General features: G+C 37.5%; 1 protein-coding gene across 6 annotated transcripts in view; it reads left to right on the top strand.

Moving 5' to 3' along the window:
• Nucleotides 1-19,740, top strand: part of LOC121319920 (FERM domain-containing protein 4A-like) — a 138,352-nt gene that overhangs the window by 111,576 nt on the left and 7,036 nt on the right. For 5 of the 6 annotated variants that reach the window (XM_041257882.1, XM_041257881.1, XM_041257880.1 and 2 more), the window contains exons 12-20: nucleotides 6,556-6,632; nucleotides 7,795-7,933; nucleotides 8,610-8,751; nucleotides 14,160-14,293; nucleotides 14,850-14,972; nucleotides 16,579-16,807; nucleotides 17,371-17,427; nucleotides 17,586-17,823; nucleotides 19,366-19,530. In XM_041257882.1, the coding sequence (XP_041113816.1) occupies nucleotides 6,556-6,632; nucleotides 7,795-7,933; nucleotides 8,610-8,751; nucleotides 14,160-14,293; nucleotides 14,850-14,972; nucleotides 16,579-16,807; nucleotides 17,371-17,427; nucleotides 17,586-17,823; nucleotides 19,366-19,530 (1,304 nt within the window). The remainder of the gene's footprint in view (nucleotides 1-6,555; nucleotides 6,633-7,794; nucleotides 7,934-8,609; nucleotides 8,752-14,159; nucleotides 14,294-14,849; nucleotides 14,973-16,578; nucleotides 16,808-17,370; nucleotides 17,428-17,585; nucleotides 17,824-19,365; nucleotides 19,531-19,740) is intronic. The other variant, XM_041257879.1, reaches the window with a different exon arrangement.

The following is a 19,740-nucleotide window of genomic DNA, read 5'->3' on the forward strand; positions in this document are numbered from 1 at the left end:
GATGACGTGTGACTTATTGTGGTTTGAAACTGGAAAATGAATGGTTACCGTGCACAGGCACAATGGAAAATACTGTACAGTGACTTCATCTGTATTTGTCACCTTTTTTATAACACTTTTGTGCAAACTCCACGGCAGAACCTATCTTTAAGAAAAATAAAACCGTGCTCAGTTCTTCTCAGTGCTGTAAAGGAGCGGGCCAGAAGTATCAAAGTTTTAATGCAAAACGGCAATAGGAGATTTCAGACTGGGCTCTAGTTTGATGCATCGATTCACCAATGTGTAATCGAAGCTCAGGGAATGTACAAACGGATGATCTTTAATCAATGTTCTGATTTAATTATTGTATCTCTACTGTTTATTGAAGACCTCCGTGCACTTGAACTTTTTCACTCCTAGACTAAAAGCAGCTTTTAATTTCGTCATACTCCAAGCATCACTGACATGATTGCCAAGTGCTGTTTTTCATTGTTGTAACACGTTTCTATTGGCCCAGGTTTGCAGCTAATTGTTAATCTTGGTGTCGTTATTTCTTCATGTGCAGTCTGGAAAGCATGCAAAGAGACCATGAATTATTATACAGTGTCCGCCTGTAATAAATGAACACATTTACTTTACTTTGAGTCATCATAAAAAAAGGAAAATGGAAAACATGTCTTTTGAAAACTGTAAAAAGAATCTGTGTTTGACAGTTAGTGCAAGTCCAGGCCAGAAGTCCACTTTTATAGCCCCAGAAAGGGATTTGGAGTATTATGGTACGCTGCTCAAAATAAGCAAAATTCATATTTTTTGTGATATTTTTTGTTTGTTTGTTTTTATTTGTTTTATTTTCAATAGCAAATTATCTTGCCAAGCAGTTTTCAGCTCATGAGAACATGAGATAAGCAAGTAAATCACTGTTTATTGTGGGTTAATCCGGGAACAGAAGATGTCATAGCTTGATAGTTACTGAATGATCGTGTACTGTGATTCGTTAATTTATTTATTGAACTCGCCCCACCCAGTTTTAACATAGCTGTACGGTTTGTGATCGGCGTAGACATATAAAAAATATTACTGGAAAAAAAAGATTGCCTGTAATGAAACTCTTTTGCTGAAAATGCACTCTGATCTTTCCCAAAAAGGCAGGAAATCCATTGTGAGCCATATGTAAGTTTGTGGTTTCAGAATGAGATGAGGGAACATCTTGGAAACATTAGTGTGTCTGCTCTCTGAGGGAATGGATCCAGTATGTTTGTGCTGGGATATAAGAATGACATAGAGGAAAGCTGGCCCTTTCTGAAGGAGGATTTGGATATTTGCAGTTGGGGTTTGAATTCCATGGGAGGGGGAGGGGGTGAGAGAGAAGACAGGCAGACCGGCAGATCTAGACCTTAAGAAATTTAGTGTCAGTGATCTGATTTTGATTAATACTGCAAGGCGATTAAAGTTTCAGTAAACATTTGTTTTCTTGAGTTACCCTTTCATTTAATGGTATTACATAATTTGTTGGCCAGAATATTTCTGTCTAAACCACCATTACATTGTATTTTCTTATTTTGAGGAATGGTTGTTTCCAAAATAGGACTTTCATGAACTTCAAGATTTAATATTATTTTATTGTTCCTGATATTTCACAAATGAATAAACCCTCATTTTCTGGTTCAATTTCCATGTACTGTATTAGCAATACTTTATACCCTCCTCCCCTCTTTGGAGATGTATTCTAAAATGAATTCACCAACAAGAGTTCATTAGAAGAGTATACTTTTACTTGTTTATGTTGGATTACTACTACTTCTCTTCATCCTCTTAGTAACTGCATATGTCGACTCCTAATGATGCTAAAAATGTAAGATTGTAATAATTTTCAAAAGCTGAAGCTTGTCTGGGAATGGTGAATTGCAGGTGTAAATAAGACCCCTTTTCAGTATGCATTTATATAAGGCTGGGGCGTTGCCTACTTTTTCACGATCGATATTTCGTTCTCCAAAAAAGCAGATGAATCAATTTATTGACCGTTATGAAAAGGTAAAAAAAAAAAAAAAAAAAAAAAAAAAAACTTATGCATATTAAATTGATTACATTTGTTTATGCATATAGTAATTTAAATATGTATTTATTTTATTTTTTACCTTATTCATGTTGATTTGTACCAGTTGGGGGTTAAAGCAAAGTCCAAAAAAAAAAATTGTTTAAATCCATAACAAGCCAGAGTGACAACCAACCAATCAAGAAAGAAAAAAAAAAATAGTAGTTTGAAGTTATCACTGATCACTGTCTACAGCAGTTTAGTAATAAGTTTTGTCCATGGCTTATTTTAATTGTGTTAAGGAACTTGATCGTGTCCGCGTTTTATTTTAATTTAAGTGATGACTGGCACTTGCTTACAATCTGCCGAGCATTACTTAATACCTGCTCACTAGGGAATGTTTCCAGGTTTGAAGTTTTGTAGGGTGCCATCTCATTAAATGGTCACACAGATTAGTTGTGTTACCAGAGTATCTAAAAAACACTTTACTTTCTGGACTTGAGTTTCTTGCCATCTTACTTTACAAAATAATTGCCAAACATTGGGAGTCATTGTATTTGTAGCGTGGTCGATACAGTATTTGTAATTCTAGCACAGCACTCTTAACTTGCTCTGTTGCTTTGAAGACTCCTGCACAGATCCAGTCCCATCAGTAAACACTCACAGGGGGCGGGGCAGGGGGGAGAAGGTGAGCTCAAATGCATGCAGATTCAGAGAGTCAGACCTGAGGGGTGCAGAGAAGCTGATTCCAAATTTAATAAAAACTTTCCTTTGCTTAGAATTCTTCACACAAAAATGATTCACACACTTGACTATCAATAGTTATCAAACAATATAATGCATCGATAAATCAATACATCGCCTCAGCCTTACATTTATGCTTTTGAAGTAGATCGTTGGCATATAGATTCAAAGTATCCTAAACCATACCAAAAAGCAATTCTGTATGAAAGACAGAATTATTGGACGTTGTTTATGTGGTTCAACTTTATCATATTGGAAAATAACACACACTGTAAACAGTGTGGGTTTCTTCTTATTAAATGCAGATTTTTAGGGTTCCTACCAGACTTGATGGATTGGAGAAAAATTCTCATGGATGAGGCTTTTGTTTAATATGGATGTATCCAAATGAAAAAACATGAATGTGTTTCCATACTGGAAAAATCTACAACTGGGATACATTTCAAATGAATTTGACACACTTTTTGAAAAATAGATCTTGGCTGTAAATGAAGCATTCCCCTTCTGATTGCACTGTGATTGGCATCCCAATTTGGAGATTGTGACATAGGGCACACTCTTTTGTACAGCAGTGTGGGCGCTATGCTTTAGTGCGAGAGGTCCCAGGTTCGCGCCTGCCCTCCACCCATGTGTGTTGATTGCCTCGTCCTGTGTGATGCGCCTGCCTGTATTATATATATATATATATATATATATATATATATATATATATATATATATATATATATATATATATAAATTGAAATTGTGATAAACAACTTGGCTTTAAAATGTATTTGTGTGTTTTTTATTTTTTTTATTGAATTATCACAACACACCTTGCATTTGTTTAAGGTATAATTTTATTATTGCATTTTTTATTTATCATTTTATTTGTACTGGGCAGTGGAAGTTCTATTCTGGCCAGTAAAACAGCAAGACGATGTCTCAGAGGCTGTTGCTGACCTCCAAATGGAGTCTGACTCTGATGGTGATTTTGTGACCAATGACCGGTAGTGAGTATGTGCCAAATGTAATAGAAATGAAAAAGTTTTGGGGTTGATCACTTCTGATGGGACTGGAGGATAAACCTAGATTAGATTTATATTGGTCCACCAACCCAATCGATGCTGGCCCAATTTTCCCTTCTACCATGAGCTGGCACAGATTCAAATTAATTTTTAAATTTCTACATTAAAATGATAATTATAAGGCTCTCCCGAGGGACCATACCCAATGTGATAGGCTTTTCAAATTACAGCCAGTTCTCCATCATCTACAGAATAAATTTGAAGAAACGCATACACGTGGCCAAAATATATCTGCGGATGAGAGTCCCTCCTTCTCTTCAAAGCAAGGTTAATTTTTAAACAGTATGTTCCCATGAAAAGTGCACATTTGGTATTGAGTTTGGGACACTCAATTCAAAACCACTGTCCTTTTAACAGTGGAACAAAAGCTGTCAGATTGACAGGTCCAAACACAAGGAAAAACAAGTGACTGTTGCTATATACAGAGGCATTACCTCAAGTTGCAGGAGGATTATGGGTAACACACTATTGACATGCAAAGTCATATTACCCATTTCTAAAATCCTTATTTTGTGCAGTTTCAAAAAATGTATACTTATGCCAGGGTATCTCATTCTTTAGCAACGTACTGGGCACATGAAATTAGGGTGGGTGCTATGGACCGTGGGCTGCATATTTCGAAGTGAAAAAGTCAAAGTTGCCTGGTGTCTGTCTAGAGTAAGTAGACCCCCCAGAATCAATGAAAATATATACACCTAGGCATGGGCACATGCAGCAGCTTAAAAATTTGTACATTCTTACACCAAACGTTAGCATTTTAGGGACTAAATGTGGTGCAGGTATAATGCATTTTATGAAAAAAGTAGCATTTTGTTTACAGTAATAGCTGTATTTTGTGGTCACATGACCAAGTAAACCACAAACACTTGCCACCAATAAAAGTCTGACAAAAAAAAAAACAATATATAGTTTACTAGGGGTCTCTAAAAAGGAATATATAGCAATTTTGATGTAAAACAAAAGTCCCAAAATCACAAAATGCCTGTAGAACAGGGCGTCACCAGATCCTCAGCAGAGAAGGGGTTAAAGCTGATGTGAGGAATATTGTACTTGGCAGAAAGTTGAGGAAAGCTGTACTATTGACTAACTCAGCACGTTACACAAGACAATGCAATAAGGAAAAATATCTATATAATCGATGTGCTGTATTAACCTACCTTATTTATTTATTTATTTTTTGTTTAGTAGTCGGCAATTACTTTTTGTATTTTCTCCCAATTTGGCACATCCAATTATTTTTAGGCTTAGCTCACCTCTACCACCCCCGTGCTGACTCGGGAGCGATGAAGACGAACACATACTGTCCTTTTGAAGCGTGTGCCGTCAGCCGACCACTTATTTTGCAGCAACTTCAGAGCTACAGCGTCGCAGGACGGCGCAGCTCTGGGCAGCTTACAGGCAAGCCCACAGATGCCCAGCCAGACTATAGGGGTCACTGTTGCACTGTCAGCAGTGGAATAGCCTGGACTCGAACTGGCGATGTCCAGGCTATAAGGCGCATCCTAGATAACATGAAGTTGGACTAACGGGCATATCATATTGTTTAGTAAGCCTAAAACGATGGTCATAGAAAACTAAACTATTCAGTAACCCAGATATTTAAATTAACAGATTCAAGGAGAACCCATGTATTTTATTTCTCTAGATATTGTTGTATTTCAAAGTCTTGGATTCAATATGAAATGCTTTCCACTGGAGTTTACTTTTGGATTTCATTTGAAAGTTTCTTTCCAAAGACCAAGTTCTTTCCACTGTGTTATAATTCTTTTAAAAAAAAAATTAAATATACTATCCCAATCCCCTTAGTTAAGTATAATTTTTGATGGCTTTATCTCGAAGCTAGTCTAGCATAGAATTATACTCCATAGGTTTTTAATAAGGGCTGATTTATAGTTCATTATAGTATCATTACTGTTTAGTATGGCCCTGTTTATTGTGGGTTCTAAATAGATTTTTGTGGTCTGCATTCTTCTTATTCAAGTACTTTCCAATACCAGTCGGAAGAGACCCGTGTCTTTTGAACATCTATGAATATTCTGAACAGGAGCTATGCAGTGTGAAAACTGTTTCTGGTGTTCCTTTGCTGTTTTGTCAACACTTTTTGTTTTTTTAGATGGAGGCTTTACATCTTTTTTTTATTCTTTCACTTTCTAAAAGTTGAATAAAATAAAACATGTTTGTTTGGAATATTTTAATAGCTGTGTTTTTTTTTTTTTTTTTTTTTAAGACCACAGTGTTGTCTATGGCGTGCTGAGATGAATGGAATGCTCCACCCCACTCAGCTTTCTTAATAATCCCTCCCAGCAATAGTAAATGCTGGAGACCATTGCAGATTAGCGTGCAGGAAGTGGAACCCCTCTGGGAGACGGGAGTCTGGGGGAGGCTTAGAATGCCTTCCCTCTCCAGTGGGCGGAAACACAATTCAGCAGCATTCACTCGCAGATGGTCACCATTCTCATCTTGTTTCTGAGTTTTCAGAGTGGGAGAGTGAGTGGTGTGGGGGGGAACTTGCTAAAGTTATTGTAAGAGGAGCACAGTACTTGAAAGGAGCTACTTACATTCCAGGAAAACACACCCAGTGTCTGAGTTTCCCCTGACTCCTAGAAGCAGCAACAGAAAGAACTTTTTGGATTGTTGTCTGGTTAACTCTGTGCTACGTGTGGACTTTTCTCTGGATTTAGTGGACACAATGAAACGTGTATGCTGAGCATTTGTATTCATTCTGCTCAGGTGTTCCAATGGAGGCAGCTTGAAAACCTGTACTTCAGGGAAAAAAAGTTTTCTGTGGAAGTGCATGACCCACGCAGGTAAGTCCAAACCTTTAAGTCTTTTGAGGACCTTTTTTTTTTTTTTTTTTTTTTTTTTTTTTTTTGTGTTGCTATATTTTAATTTACTTTTGAAAAGTAAATGCTTTGTTTCTAAGGTATAATATTTGTCCTAATGTGATAAAAAGAAAATGCTGTACTATAAACACATATTGCTGCTTTTGTTTTGGTGTTTCTAAAGGCTACCAAGTTGTTTATGTGAAATAGGATCATGGACAAGGACAGGTCTTTGTAAAGATAATGTAACTACAACTTTTCAGTCTCAGTTTTGGTAACGTTCATTTTGTTTTTGTGTGTAGCAGTATTTGTGTGTGTTCCTTTTTATATGCTGAAATCTGAGCCTCTTTAAAAAATTATAGGTTAGACGTGTAGTTGAGTTTATGTCCTGCTGTGATTTACAGCTTTTTTGGTTCAAGTGCTTGATCAGTGTGACCTATGCATGTAAAATAAAAAAAAATACACGCCCAGCATATTCTGTAAAATGAAACCTTTTAAATGTATTATGTAGTATTACCACAAAGGATTTTGTATCTGAAGATTACACTTTAAGCATTAATGTGAAAGTTTGTCAAATGGAATTCTTGCTGCTTCTAGACAGCTTGTTGAGTTACTCATGGCATCTTGCTAAGATTTAATATTTCATTCTAGACTGTCTTTTAAATTGCAATTAGGGTTACGTTTAGAGTGTCATTGCTTTAAAAGTGCTACCACTTGTATATCGTTTTTTTTTTTAAATGGTTTTAATTGTTGAGTACTCAGGAGTTCAAATGAAAACATGTGTTGCAGTTGTTTTCTGCTGCAAGTGTCATTTTTAGCAAGCATCACATGATAAACGGTGAACAGTAAATTAATTAAAGCCATGTTAACATTACTGTAACTGGCAGTGTGTTTCGTCAGCTGTAGACTCTAGGAGTCGGCAATAACCATGTTTTAGCTTTTTATTTAAATCATAATTTATAGGGGTTTTTTTTTGTTTGTTTTGTTTTTACCAGTTGCCAAAAGCTGTGTTACTGTAAAACATAATTGATACAAATTTCATTCTGTCTGCTCATAGTGTGCTAGTCATAACAGATTGTAGATAGTTATTTTTTTATTTTATTTGTTACTAAGCTATTGTATGTATTTGACATTCCCCCTCCCCCAGGGCATCAGTGTCAAGAAGAACCTTTGGGCACAGTGGAATTGCAGTGCATACTTGGTATGCCTGTCCTGCACTGATAAAGTCCATTTGGGCTATGGCTATTAGCCAGCACCAATTCTATCTGGATAGAAAGCAGAGCAAGGTGAGTGTTTGTTGCTTTAGTCACGTGTAGAAGAGTTGATTTTATTTATTTATTTATCCCCATGTTGGTTTTCTTTTCTTTTTTGAGTCAGTTACCATGGAGATGAGATTTAATGTGCTTCATTTGTAGCCTTTAAATTGTCCCTAGTGGACGTGTTAGAATGTGGTTTTAATTGGGTAAGTCATGGGGTGGTTTGACATATTGTGCTTTATATCCCTGTTGGAAATCCTAATCTTTAATCTTGAGTATGCTAATTGTCTTTCACCAAATAACTGAACTGACGATTAGACCTGAATACTTGGGGTAGCAGGTTGTCCAGTAAAACTCCCCATGCTTGTAGCTCTGGAATGCAGAACTGTTGTGTTCAGGGTTGTCTGCACCTTTTTGTTCTTCACATCCCACACTGTCCAGACAAAGAGTAATTACAATCAACAAGTTCTTAATTTAAAACATCAGAATTTTAAAATGGCACTTCCCCTAAGTCAGGATCCTTGAACACACATTTCATTTTGCACCACTTTGAAAAAATGTGTTTTACTACGAAGGCACATTTTTACATACAGTTACCATTTTAGGTCTTAAATAAAAAATAAAAAAAAATCAATGGGAGTTGATGGCTTTTTCAAAAATGCCATATTGACCTAGAGCTAAGAGGCTTTTTCTTTTTATTTTATAGTCAAAAATCCATGCTGCACGAAGCTTAAGTGAAATAGCTATTGACCTGACAGAAACTGGAACACTAAAGACCTCTAAACTTGCCAACATGGGAAGCAAAGGGAAAATCATCAGTGGGAGCAGTGGCAGTCTTCTGTCATCAGGTGAGTCTGTGGCTATGGGCTGGTCTGCAGGTCTTTATAGCCTGGCTAATGCAGGCAAGGCTGGCAAGTTTATTTGTCAAAACCATTGCACGTAAAAAAATATATATATATACACGCAAGATTTGGTTTTGTAGATGAGAGATGGTTTGACCTATTCAATGTGGATGCTGTATTCTCAAACATGTTTAACAGGTTATTTTGGATAAATAATATTGCGTAAGGTGTAGTGTGTTTTACTGAGCATGCTGTAAGAGTGTAAAATCTGTAGGATATATGTATAAAAGTTTTTTGTTCGTAAATACCTTTTCGTGGTACTTTTTTAGCTATTTCATTTAGATTACAGAGATGTATAAGTGAGGTTTACGGTTTTGTATAATCTTTGTGTGTTTTTAGTCAACGAAAATTATACTTTCATGTCTGTCAGCTCTTCATTTAATATTCATTGTTTGTAAATGTAATTTAATTTTTGATCAAACATGTTTATTTTATGGCTGTGATGACCCCACTTGAATACATTCAAGGTCCCAGCACCAATAATAAAAACTTTAACAACTCTGTGATAGAATACAAACTTGGAAGCTAAGCTGTCCTTCAATCATACACATGGATCATGCAGTCTTATTATTGGCCACACACACAGTTTGAAATCTCATATACTTTCTAAGTGTGATATGAAGAGAGCAGGATCCTGTAAGCTTAGGCTGCTTTTCAGGCATCAGAATTGTTCATTTATTTTGCAGTTACCTTTTTATGACTAGGGTGTTATGGAGGAGTTCCAGTTTTTCCAGATATCTTTGAAGACAGAGACTCTGAGCTGAACTGTGCTTCAAGACATATGCACTTTATAAATAACATAAATAGCAGAGACACTGTTTTTAGTTCAAAACTGGTAGAGACTGGAGATTAGTAAAACAGTATCTGGCAGCATATCCAGATAATCTGTTCCAGCTGAGCATATTGGCTGTGGCAGGTACCCTACTACTAAAAGTCTTGTGCTAAATGTATTGCATGAGTGGAGTGAAGATGGATGTAGATGACTGTGCATCAGGAAACAATGGGTTATTTTAGTTTCTCCATTACTAGACATCCTGTAATAAAGTTTGAAATGTGTGTACTGTTGATAGAGAGGTTCTCCTGTGGAAGCAATGGGTACATCAGCACTATAAACCTTTTAAAATGCAGCAGGGAAAAATAGAGCAGAGTTCTGCAGCTTGTCCATTGATGCAGAATATATTAAGAATATATTTCAAACTGAGGTCAAACCACAGAATGCAGTGTCAATCTTGTGTGTGGCTTTACAGCAGAAAATATTATATGCTCTGGCTACTAGTGTTGTAATGTGAGGCCAAAACTAATTGTGTTTGTTTATTTTGTATGGAGAAGTTTTTTTTTTTTTTTTCTGTGCTAATGAAAAGGAAGTGTGGGGATTTTTTTTGCTGGATTTGCTGTGTTTACAGTAGTCCAAAGCAGCTCCCTCCCCCATCCTTCCAGCTCTAGGTTAATGGATAATGGAGAACAGCTTGGAAATATTCCACTGGAGCATGTTGCTGTCTGAAACTGGGGAGAATTCCCTGTATCTAGGAACAGTTTTGATATTTGTAGTAAACAGTTAAAAGTGGCATAGTTGCAGTCTTCTGAGAGTCATTAAAATGAAGTGGTTGGTTCCACTGTAAGTGGGCTATAGCTGTTAACAGTTGCTTACAATATTAAATATCACCAGCCATTGAAAAAGTGTTCTTAGTCAACCATTGTGTTTTTTTTTTTTTTTTGCTGAGCCAATTTAAAACGAAAGGGAAAATACTATTTGGGACTGGAAGGAGATTTTTTGAGAAGACATAATGAATGTGTTTCTGGTATCCCAAACCTATGCAATTTACTTATGAGAAGGAAAAGATGACAACTCCCAAGATTTCTGTTGTCATTTGAACCACATTTGCTGTAACTTCCTTTAGTAAACTAACAGAAATTGACTGGTAATTCATGCTTAATCTTAGCATTATGGATTCAATTGTGATTTAAACCAGAGAAAGCAGTGGCACATTCATATGAATATGAACAGCAATGTATTCTAATTGCAGTAAATATTGATCGTATAGGATTAGACCTGATACATGCAACAATGATCACGCGTATTCCAGTTTTAACTGAAAGGATCCCTTAGCAGTAGGTTAAACAATGCTGCATTGTGCTGTTCATTTAGTTTAAATGGATAAAAAAAAACAGAATCATTTAGCAAAGGAAGCAGAAATGTCAATGGCATTGTAGTATCTGCTTTTTTTTTTCCAACTGTAAGATATGTGTAAATACTGCGACTTATGTTTTTAATGTGGATAGCTTACCTCACCAGTTTGTGCTGCCAGCAAGATAAGAAAGGGCACAGCTGACTGCACAGATTTTGTAGCTGAACAAGTCATGAGTGAACTAAAGCATTCTCAGCAGAGGGGGTACAGTGGAGAATGGCTTGTCCCAGGGGGGTGTCTAGACGTTGTATTGTTTTTAGACTAGGTCCTAGTCTAGACTAGGTATATATATATATATATTGTGTGTGTTTATCCTTCTAAGGTGTTCTAATTAATAAATGTACCTCACCCTTAGTGTAAATAACCTGGCATAGCATGGCATGCTGCATATATAACATTGGACTAATTTTCACTGTAGTCTAAAGCCCAGCATACACAAGGAAAAATGTTTCCAGAAACATGCTTCCTCGTGTACGCTGCCTGTTTCTGTGTGTCCAGAAACCAGGAAACATATTTTCCGGAGTAGACCTGGGTTCTACTTTTGAGAAACATTTTTAGGAAATATTGGCCAATCAGTAGAGACTTAGAGTTAGAGTTCATCGGTCATATGACTTTGCAAGATGGCGACATTAGTGTCTAATGTTTACGTTGTAGTAATTTCTGTTTAGCCTAGCAGCAGTTAACATAACGTTATGTAACATAAAAGGTGTAGTTTTATTTTAAATATTAACTTATACTTAATGATACATTTTATTTGTGCTGTATTTACCTGTCACACATTAATTTAATTAAAACATTCATAAGAATTAGCATTGCAAAATAAGAGTGCTGCTAGTGACTGGAGCATGCATTAGTATTTGTGAGCACATTTCAAAGAACTGGCTCCAGATTAGTGTTTATAACAATTTAACAGAAACGATGATGTAAACAGGGATTTTAAGGCAATTAACTGAAATAGTTTAAAAAAAATGTAGGCAGGGGCTGATAAGTCCGGTGCTGTTTCTTTGCATTTGGTTAATAAAACCTTTTCTTTTGAACCAGCCGCACCTTCTGTGAAGTTTTAATGCAGTTATAAGTGCAGCACCACTCAGTGCAATAAGGCTTTCATCCATGACCACGTGCTGCTTGAAAAAGTTCCCTAAAAAGTTTCCTTGTATATGCTGGGCTTAATACAGTATGCTAGTTGTGTATTTTTTCCCCATGGTGCTATATTTAGAAATTATAATGGGTACCATATTTAACATATTAGGAGTTATTTTACCAGTGGCTTCAAGTATATACACCTTTTGCACACAGAGATGTAATCTTTTGCTGAAGTACCAGTAATTGCTGTTTTTAGAGAAAAGTGTACTCTACACAAGTTAAAAGCTTTTATGGCATAATGTTGTCTCAAAGATACATTTTGTGAACTTGGAGGCAAATGTTTCTGTCACAACTTATAGAAATGAATATTGGCCAAGAGAGGTGGGACAGCTTTTTTTTAATTTTAGGACTGTAGTGGTTAGAATGTAGTTTTAAAAAATGCAAAGGAAATGTGGTCAAGCAAGATTGCTGTGCAGTCCCTTTAGAGAGATTTAGGTCTGTCAGCCACTGGTTAATCAGCGCTGTAGCACTTACTGTAAATATGTTTTTAATCTCCATTAACCCTTGTCTGAGCCACCTGCGCAACAAGTGGGTACCCATAGGGAATATTGCATTCTTTATTATAAAGAGCTTCACACTTAGCCACCAAATTCTGCAGAACCGGAATAATTCATTTTGGCTACGCTTGGGCTACAGAATTCAAATCCCCATTTCTGCCCAGTAAGATATTTTCAAATGCAAATTAAAAATCAAATGAATGATATAACTTCAACAACAGTCCAAATATGCCTATGGCCTAGGGAGTAGTGAATCATCCACTTTTTCCAGTTGTTCATTGGATATTTATGGGAATTTATTAGTTGTCCGTGAATGTCCTTGTTATGAGTGTTCTGTGGTCAGGAAAATGTGTTGACATGTAGTTTGTCCTGGGGTAGAACAAATGAACAGCTGGCTCCTGCCTCTAAGGATATCCCTTTGTTACTCAGGACTGGAAAGGAATGTTGGTGTTGCGCTCACTCAGCTTGCTCTCTGCAGTTTTAAGAGATGCATCCTGTGCACTGATGTCACTACATTAGGCAAAAATTGTAACATTTCCTAGTTTGGCTGTTTGTGAGGAGGAGAGGGATGTTAATTACTAGGAACCCCCCTATCACTACATTCAAGGTGCTCAGCTACACTTTCACCGAACAACCTTTACCAAACTTTTATTCTCTTCCCAAGGATTCTGTCTTCTTACAATTTACACCTTTTTGTGTTTGATAGTTTCTGATTCATCTTTACTCGTGTGCAGCTGTACTCAGTATTTTAATACTGGATGAATGACTACACATCTGACCTTTGGGGTTTTTGTTTTTTGCCTAGATATTAAATAACAAAACCTGATCATGTGACTTTCCAGGGATGTCATACTTGCCCTGTGTACAGTAATGGAACTAATAGAAGTGTTCTAAACTGGCTTGGCCGTCTGCCGAACCCCAGCCTTGGCGTTCTTATCTTGGCTTACATCTGCTTCCTTACAAGCATCCTGTCCGTCTGGACAGGTGCTCTCATTGCTTATTCCTCTGGCAGTCGATGGCATAAACTCAAAACAATGGTGTGCTGCGTAGGATTGTCATTATAACGATGAAATGTAAGAGTTACTGCAGCGTAGTTCTACATCCTCAACTCCCATATATGGACGTGTTGCCCTTTTCATAACTTGCTGTAATCTTTAAAGTCAGACATTTAAAAACAATGTACTGCCTGCAATTAGATTGGCTCAGGATTCTGAAAAAAAATCATAATTAGGCCGATGAATAATGCTAAAGGTCAGCATGTTGTTTTTTTTATTTTTATTTTTTTTTACTACATTAGTCTTCATTCCAAAAAGGTTTTGCTGGTATTATTTTAATATGTATCATACTGGTGCCAGGTTACTGTATCTTTCTATAAGATAGATTTTACATATAACACAGTTTAAATAGACCAGTGTATAAAGTTATGTTTCCACAAACCTTCCAAACAAAGCTTATTTGAAACCTGTTTTCGGTAGCAGGTGTATCGTTTGCTGTCAGGTTTAGGAATGACATTGATGTTTTTTGACAGGTTCCCAGGAGTCTGACAGCTCCCAGTCTGCCAAGAAAGACATGCTGGCTGCACTGAAGTCCAGGCAGGAAGCTCTGGAGGAGACACTCCGCCAGCGTCTGGAGGAACTCAAGAAGATTTGCTTACGAGAGGCGGTAAGGCGTTTAGTGTACACATGTTTCAATAACCAAGGAGTTAGTTGTGGTAGAAATTGGCAGATCTTAGTAACCCTTCATTGGCATTAAATATGCAAATGCCAGCTGCGTTACATTGAATAGTTGAACAGCAAACAGTCTTCTGAGGTTTAACAGATTTTTTAAAAAAGAATATCCCTGTTTTAACAACAGCACACAATCAATCGATGTAAAACACAGGAGAAAAACGTGTTTCACAAACCACTGACAATTCATTCCAGCAAGAAATGCCATGACCAAATGCAGTTGATACAGTTTGCCAAACTGATTATCTGAACTGTAAATAGAATTTAGGTTAGTTTACCTACTTTTGTGTATGTTGTACTGTTGCCAAGATATCTTTAAGGTTATTTTTGAAGTGTAAATATTTTTATATTTATGCTTATTTCCTTTTTACGACTACACCAATTACCAATAATTAATTTTAAGGCAGTTACTGTAGTTATATTTTTGCACTGTATTCTGCAGGAACCCTTTTTAGCAAGTGTATGTTATTTATTCCATTCATTTCCTACAGGAGCTAACAGGGAAATTACCTAAAGAGTATCCCTTGGACCCAGGGGAGCAGCCTCCTGCTGTGCAACGGAAGATTGGTACTGCCTTTAAACTGGACGAACAGAACATTCTGCCAAAGGGAGAGGTGTGAGAGCAAAGCAAATCCATTCATCATCTTACAAATATTACACACCTGCTAAGCAAGTGAAGCAAAAGGGCAAATTTAAATCTTACATTTCTGTTGTTTTTACAGCCTCCTATGTAGCGGGTCAGTTCACTGGTTAAAGTCCTGTAATTCATTTCAGAGGGACAGAATGACAAGAGTGGAGGAGAGTTTTTTTGTTGTTTTGTTACCAGTTCAAATGGGAAGCTTTGTCAAAATTGAGAAAAATAAAAATAGTGAATACTAAACTTGCGTGGCTGCGATTAAGATCGCCCTACAGTTAAGCAATTGCAGATTCTGCGCTTTTTCTGTAACTTTTAACTTATGAAATTACAAGTTATTTTAGGTTCAAACCCTTTGCTCCACACAGAACTACACTGCTGACACACACACACACACACACACACACACACATATATATATATATATATATATATATATATATATATATATATATATATATATATATATATATATATATATATATATAAAATATACAAACCTGCAATTGTTATAACATTTCATAATTAGTACAGAACAAAACCAAATGAAATGTTTACATGGGTTGATTAATCTCCATACTGAAAAACTTCCTGAAATGGAAAAGATTAGCAGTAACATATTTAGCATGGCAAAGCAAAACACAGCTGCCAGAGACAAAGATAAGGTTGCATTTTTAAATGCAAGGGATATTTAAATGCATTTTTTTTTGCTTTTCTGTGTCAATCACCTGCCTAACAGACCAATTATACTTCTTAATCCACTCTGTAAAATTGTAATTTCAGCCTGATTTACCCAGGTTTTGCTGCTTAAGTGTGCCATTTGGGTCTCATGGTTGGCATTTTTGAAAGCTCTGTGTAGTCAGTGATATATCTATTTCTACGTGTATTGTTGAGGTACAGCCATTGAATGCACCACCTCCCCTGCAATCTCAGAGGAAAAGTAAGGGTGTGTTTTTCTTTTCTTCAGAGTAACAACAGTGCTTGTTCTCTCCCATTATTTTACTGGGCTCATAACCCTGGACCTGTGGACACAAATAGTGTCCAACCAGCTGTGTGGTAGAGCCAGAAACCTCAGTGAAAAGAAGCATTGTTTCTCATCTTTCACCAACTTGGGAGGAACATTTTCTGGATAAAGTTTCTGGCTCTTATCTGCCCTTTTGGCAATTTGTGTAATGAATGTATGTTTGCAAAAAACAATTTTTAACTGTCTGGCCTACCGTCCCTTTTAAATCTATACAAATTCTAAAAGTGCAGCTTGGGACAATGTTTGACCAGCATTAGGGGTATACTTTAATGGTTATAGAATGGGCCATTTCATAATAATGGGGATTTTTATCTACTGTAAATTCACCCTCTTTTGTCTACATAATTGTTTGACCTCTTTCTTACTTCAGAAAAGAAAAGCCACTGCTCTTTACCAGAATATATATGCTTGGTTTACAACCATTTAGTATTTTTCTGCCTCCTAGTTGTTCCCGAATTAACCATGGGTTGGGATTAAATCAGCAACACTGCCAACCACATAAAGCTAGTCTGGGAAAACCAGCCTGCTCAAAGCTTCAGTAACTGTTTCTCTTGCATGGCAGGAGGCTGAGTTGGAACGCCTGGAGCGAGAGTTTGCCATCCAGTCTCAGATCACAGAGGCAGCGCGTCGATTGGCCAGCGACCCCAACGTCAGCAAGAAACTGAAGAAACAAAGGAAAACCTCTTACCTGAACGCACTAAAAAAACTGCAGGAAATTGAGAATATAATTAACGAGTATCGTATCAAATCTGGAAAGAAACCAACGCAGCGGGCTTCTCTTATTATAGAAGGTGAGCAGCAGTGTCCATACACATTCATTTACTCTGACATGCCGAGGTGTTCACGCACTCTCATAAACACACACCTTGTTTCTTGCTTTAAAATGATTCCCAAGCGAACCAAACATGTCCTTGCAAGACTGTACAGGCTGTCCTTAAACACCATTGTTCATCAGCTACAGTGATACAAAGCTCAAATAACAAAACTACAAGTTTTAAAATGCATTGCAAGCAGCCTTGAAAGGGGGGGGGTTCAGCTTGTTCAAGGTTTCAAAGTTTCAAGGTTTGGAATGCTAGTCACTGAACAGAATTTTCCATGGAACTGGATGCTGACCACCACTGATTTTAGTAATTAAAGTGGAAGGATTGTTTGTTCAAGTTCACTGCAGATTGCTGACTAATTACTTCCTTAAGGTCTTTTCTAGGACAAGTGGAAGTAGTTGTCGTTGCTTCCCTTTCTAAGGAGATGCTGAAGACAGCATTATAACAACTTTTGTGTTTAACTCTTTACTAAATCCAGTTTTAAAATAGCATGTTTTGTTTAATCTTATTAAACTTTGTGTTATTTTTCACAGAAGCAAATATTAGCTCTGAAGACGGTTCGCTGTCGGATGCCCTTGTTCTTGAGGATGGTAAGTTGGTTATAGAAAGGCATTTTTTTTGTCCTTTTTTTCTCTTATGTATTGCTCCTTTGTAAGATTCAACTGATAACTAGTGACGTCTGCTGAGAACGGGGTATAAACAGACAAGTTGTTTGCAGCTTTTAATTGTGTTTCTATGTGTTTTGCAGACGATTCTCAGGTGACCAGCACATTTTCCCCTACAGCCTCCCCTCATAAAGGTCTGCCTCCTCGGCCCCCTTCCCACAACAGACCCCCACCTCCACAGTCCCTGGAGGGGCTCAGGCACATGCACTACCAGCGCAGCGACTACGACAAGTCTCCTATCAAACCCAAAATGTGGAGCGAGTCTTCTTTAGATGAGCCATACGAAAAAGTCAAGAAGCGCTCTTCTCACAGTCACTCCGGGTGAGTCAGGGAGGCTGTGTGTTTCTCTTACAGATTGGTCTCGTGGTTCAGCACCTGCATATAGAGATCAGGAGGTTGCAGGTTCAGATTCAGGGTTTATTTTGAGGCAGCCTGTTTTAGAGAATAGTTCAAGAACAGAACTGCCACATGAACCCACCATATCTGCTCAGTTTCATCTGCAGTATTGGCAATAATGCCAATACTGCAGTTCAATTCAAACTGAACGCAGTTGGGATTCAAGGAAACACATGTACTTGGATTAGGGAGTGGTTAACATGTAGAAAACAGAAAGTACTTATTAGAGGAAAAACCTCAGAATGGAGTGTGGTAACCAGTGGTGTACCACAGGGATCAGTATTAGGTCCTCTGCTATTCCTAATCTACATTAATGATTTAGATTCTGGTATAGTAAGCAAACTTGTTAAATTTGCAGACGACACAAAAGTAGGAGGTGTGGCAAACACTGTTGTAGCAGCAAAGGTCATTCAAAATGATCTAGATAAGATTCAGAACTGGGCAGACACATGGCAAATGACATTTAATAGAGAAAAGTGTAAGGTACTGCACGCAGGAAATAAAAATGTACATTATAAATATCATATGGGAGATACTGAAATTGGAGAAGGAATCTATGAAAAAGACCTAGGAGTTTTTGTTGACTCAGTAGACAATGTGGGGAAGATATAAAAAAAGGCTAACAGGATGCTCGGATACATTGTGAAAAGTGTCGAATTTAAATCAAGGGAAGTAATGTTAAAACTGTACAATGCACTAGTAAGCCCTCATCTTGAATATTGTGTGCAGTTCTGGTCACCTCGCTATAAAAAAGATATTGCTGCTCTAGAAAGAGTGCAAAGAAGAGCGACCAGAATTATTCCGGGCTTAAAAGGCATGTCATATGCAGACAGGCTAAAAGAATTGAATCTGTTCAGTCTTGAACAAAGAAGACTACGTGGCGACCTAATTCAAGCGTTCAAAATTCTAAAAGGTATTGACAGTGTCGACCCAAGGGACTTTCAGCCTGAAAAAAGAAACAAGGACCAGGGGTCACAAATGGAGATTAGACAAAGGGACAGAAAATAGGAGGCACTTTTTTACACAGAGAATTGTGAGGGTCTGGAATCAACTCCCCAGTAATGTTGTTGAGGCTGACACCCTGGGATCCTTCAAGAAGCTGCTTGATGAGATTTTGGGATCAATAAGCTACTAACAACCAAACGAGCAAGATGGGCCGAATGGCCTCCATTTGTAAATTTTCTTATGTTCTTATGCTGCTGAGTGCCGAGTGACACAACACACAGCAGAGATTTTATAGAAAGAGCAGTGCTGCTTTGTCTTTTGATCAGAGTCAAGTTGGACAAGTTGCATAGTTGGGAATTGCCTCCTAAAATGAAGTAATCTACAAAATCGCTTTGTTATAAGAAAACAGCATGCTGGATATGTTACTGTGTTGTTTACAATGTAACTGAAACCCCAGTCCAGTGCAGTGCGTTATTTTTTCAGTGTTATTCCCAGCTAAAATGGCTGTGTATGTTTTCCTAGCAGTCACAGGCGCTTACCTAGTTCAGGGAGCTGTGCAGAGGCTGGAGGGAGCAACTCCTTGCAGAACAGCCCGATCAGGAGCCTCCCCCACTGGAACTCCCAGTCCAGTATGCCATCCACCCCGGATCTACGTGTACGGAGTCCACAATATGTCCATTCCACAAGGTAAGTGTGCTGTTTTATTATGGGGCTTCCACACTCCATAACTGGGTAAATATCCAAGGAAGCCCACTGTACCTTCACTTCTCCTGAGTTATTGTGGGGAATTGCTTCAGTGAGGGACATTTTAACTTAGGGAGAAAATCACAAATTAAATAACTGGGCGTTCTAAATGTATTTTTTTTAATTGAAGGGGGTACGTGCATGCTGTTAGTT

This window comes from Polyodon spathula, chromosome 8 (assembly GCF_017654505.1).
Source record: "Polyodon spathula isolate WHYD16114869_AA chromosome 8, ASM1765450v1, whole genome shotgun sequence".
Lineage (NCBI taxonomy): Eukaryota > Metazoa > Chordata > Actinopteri > Acipenseriformes > Polyodontidae > Polyodon > Polyodon spathula.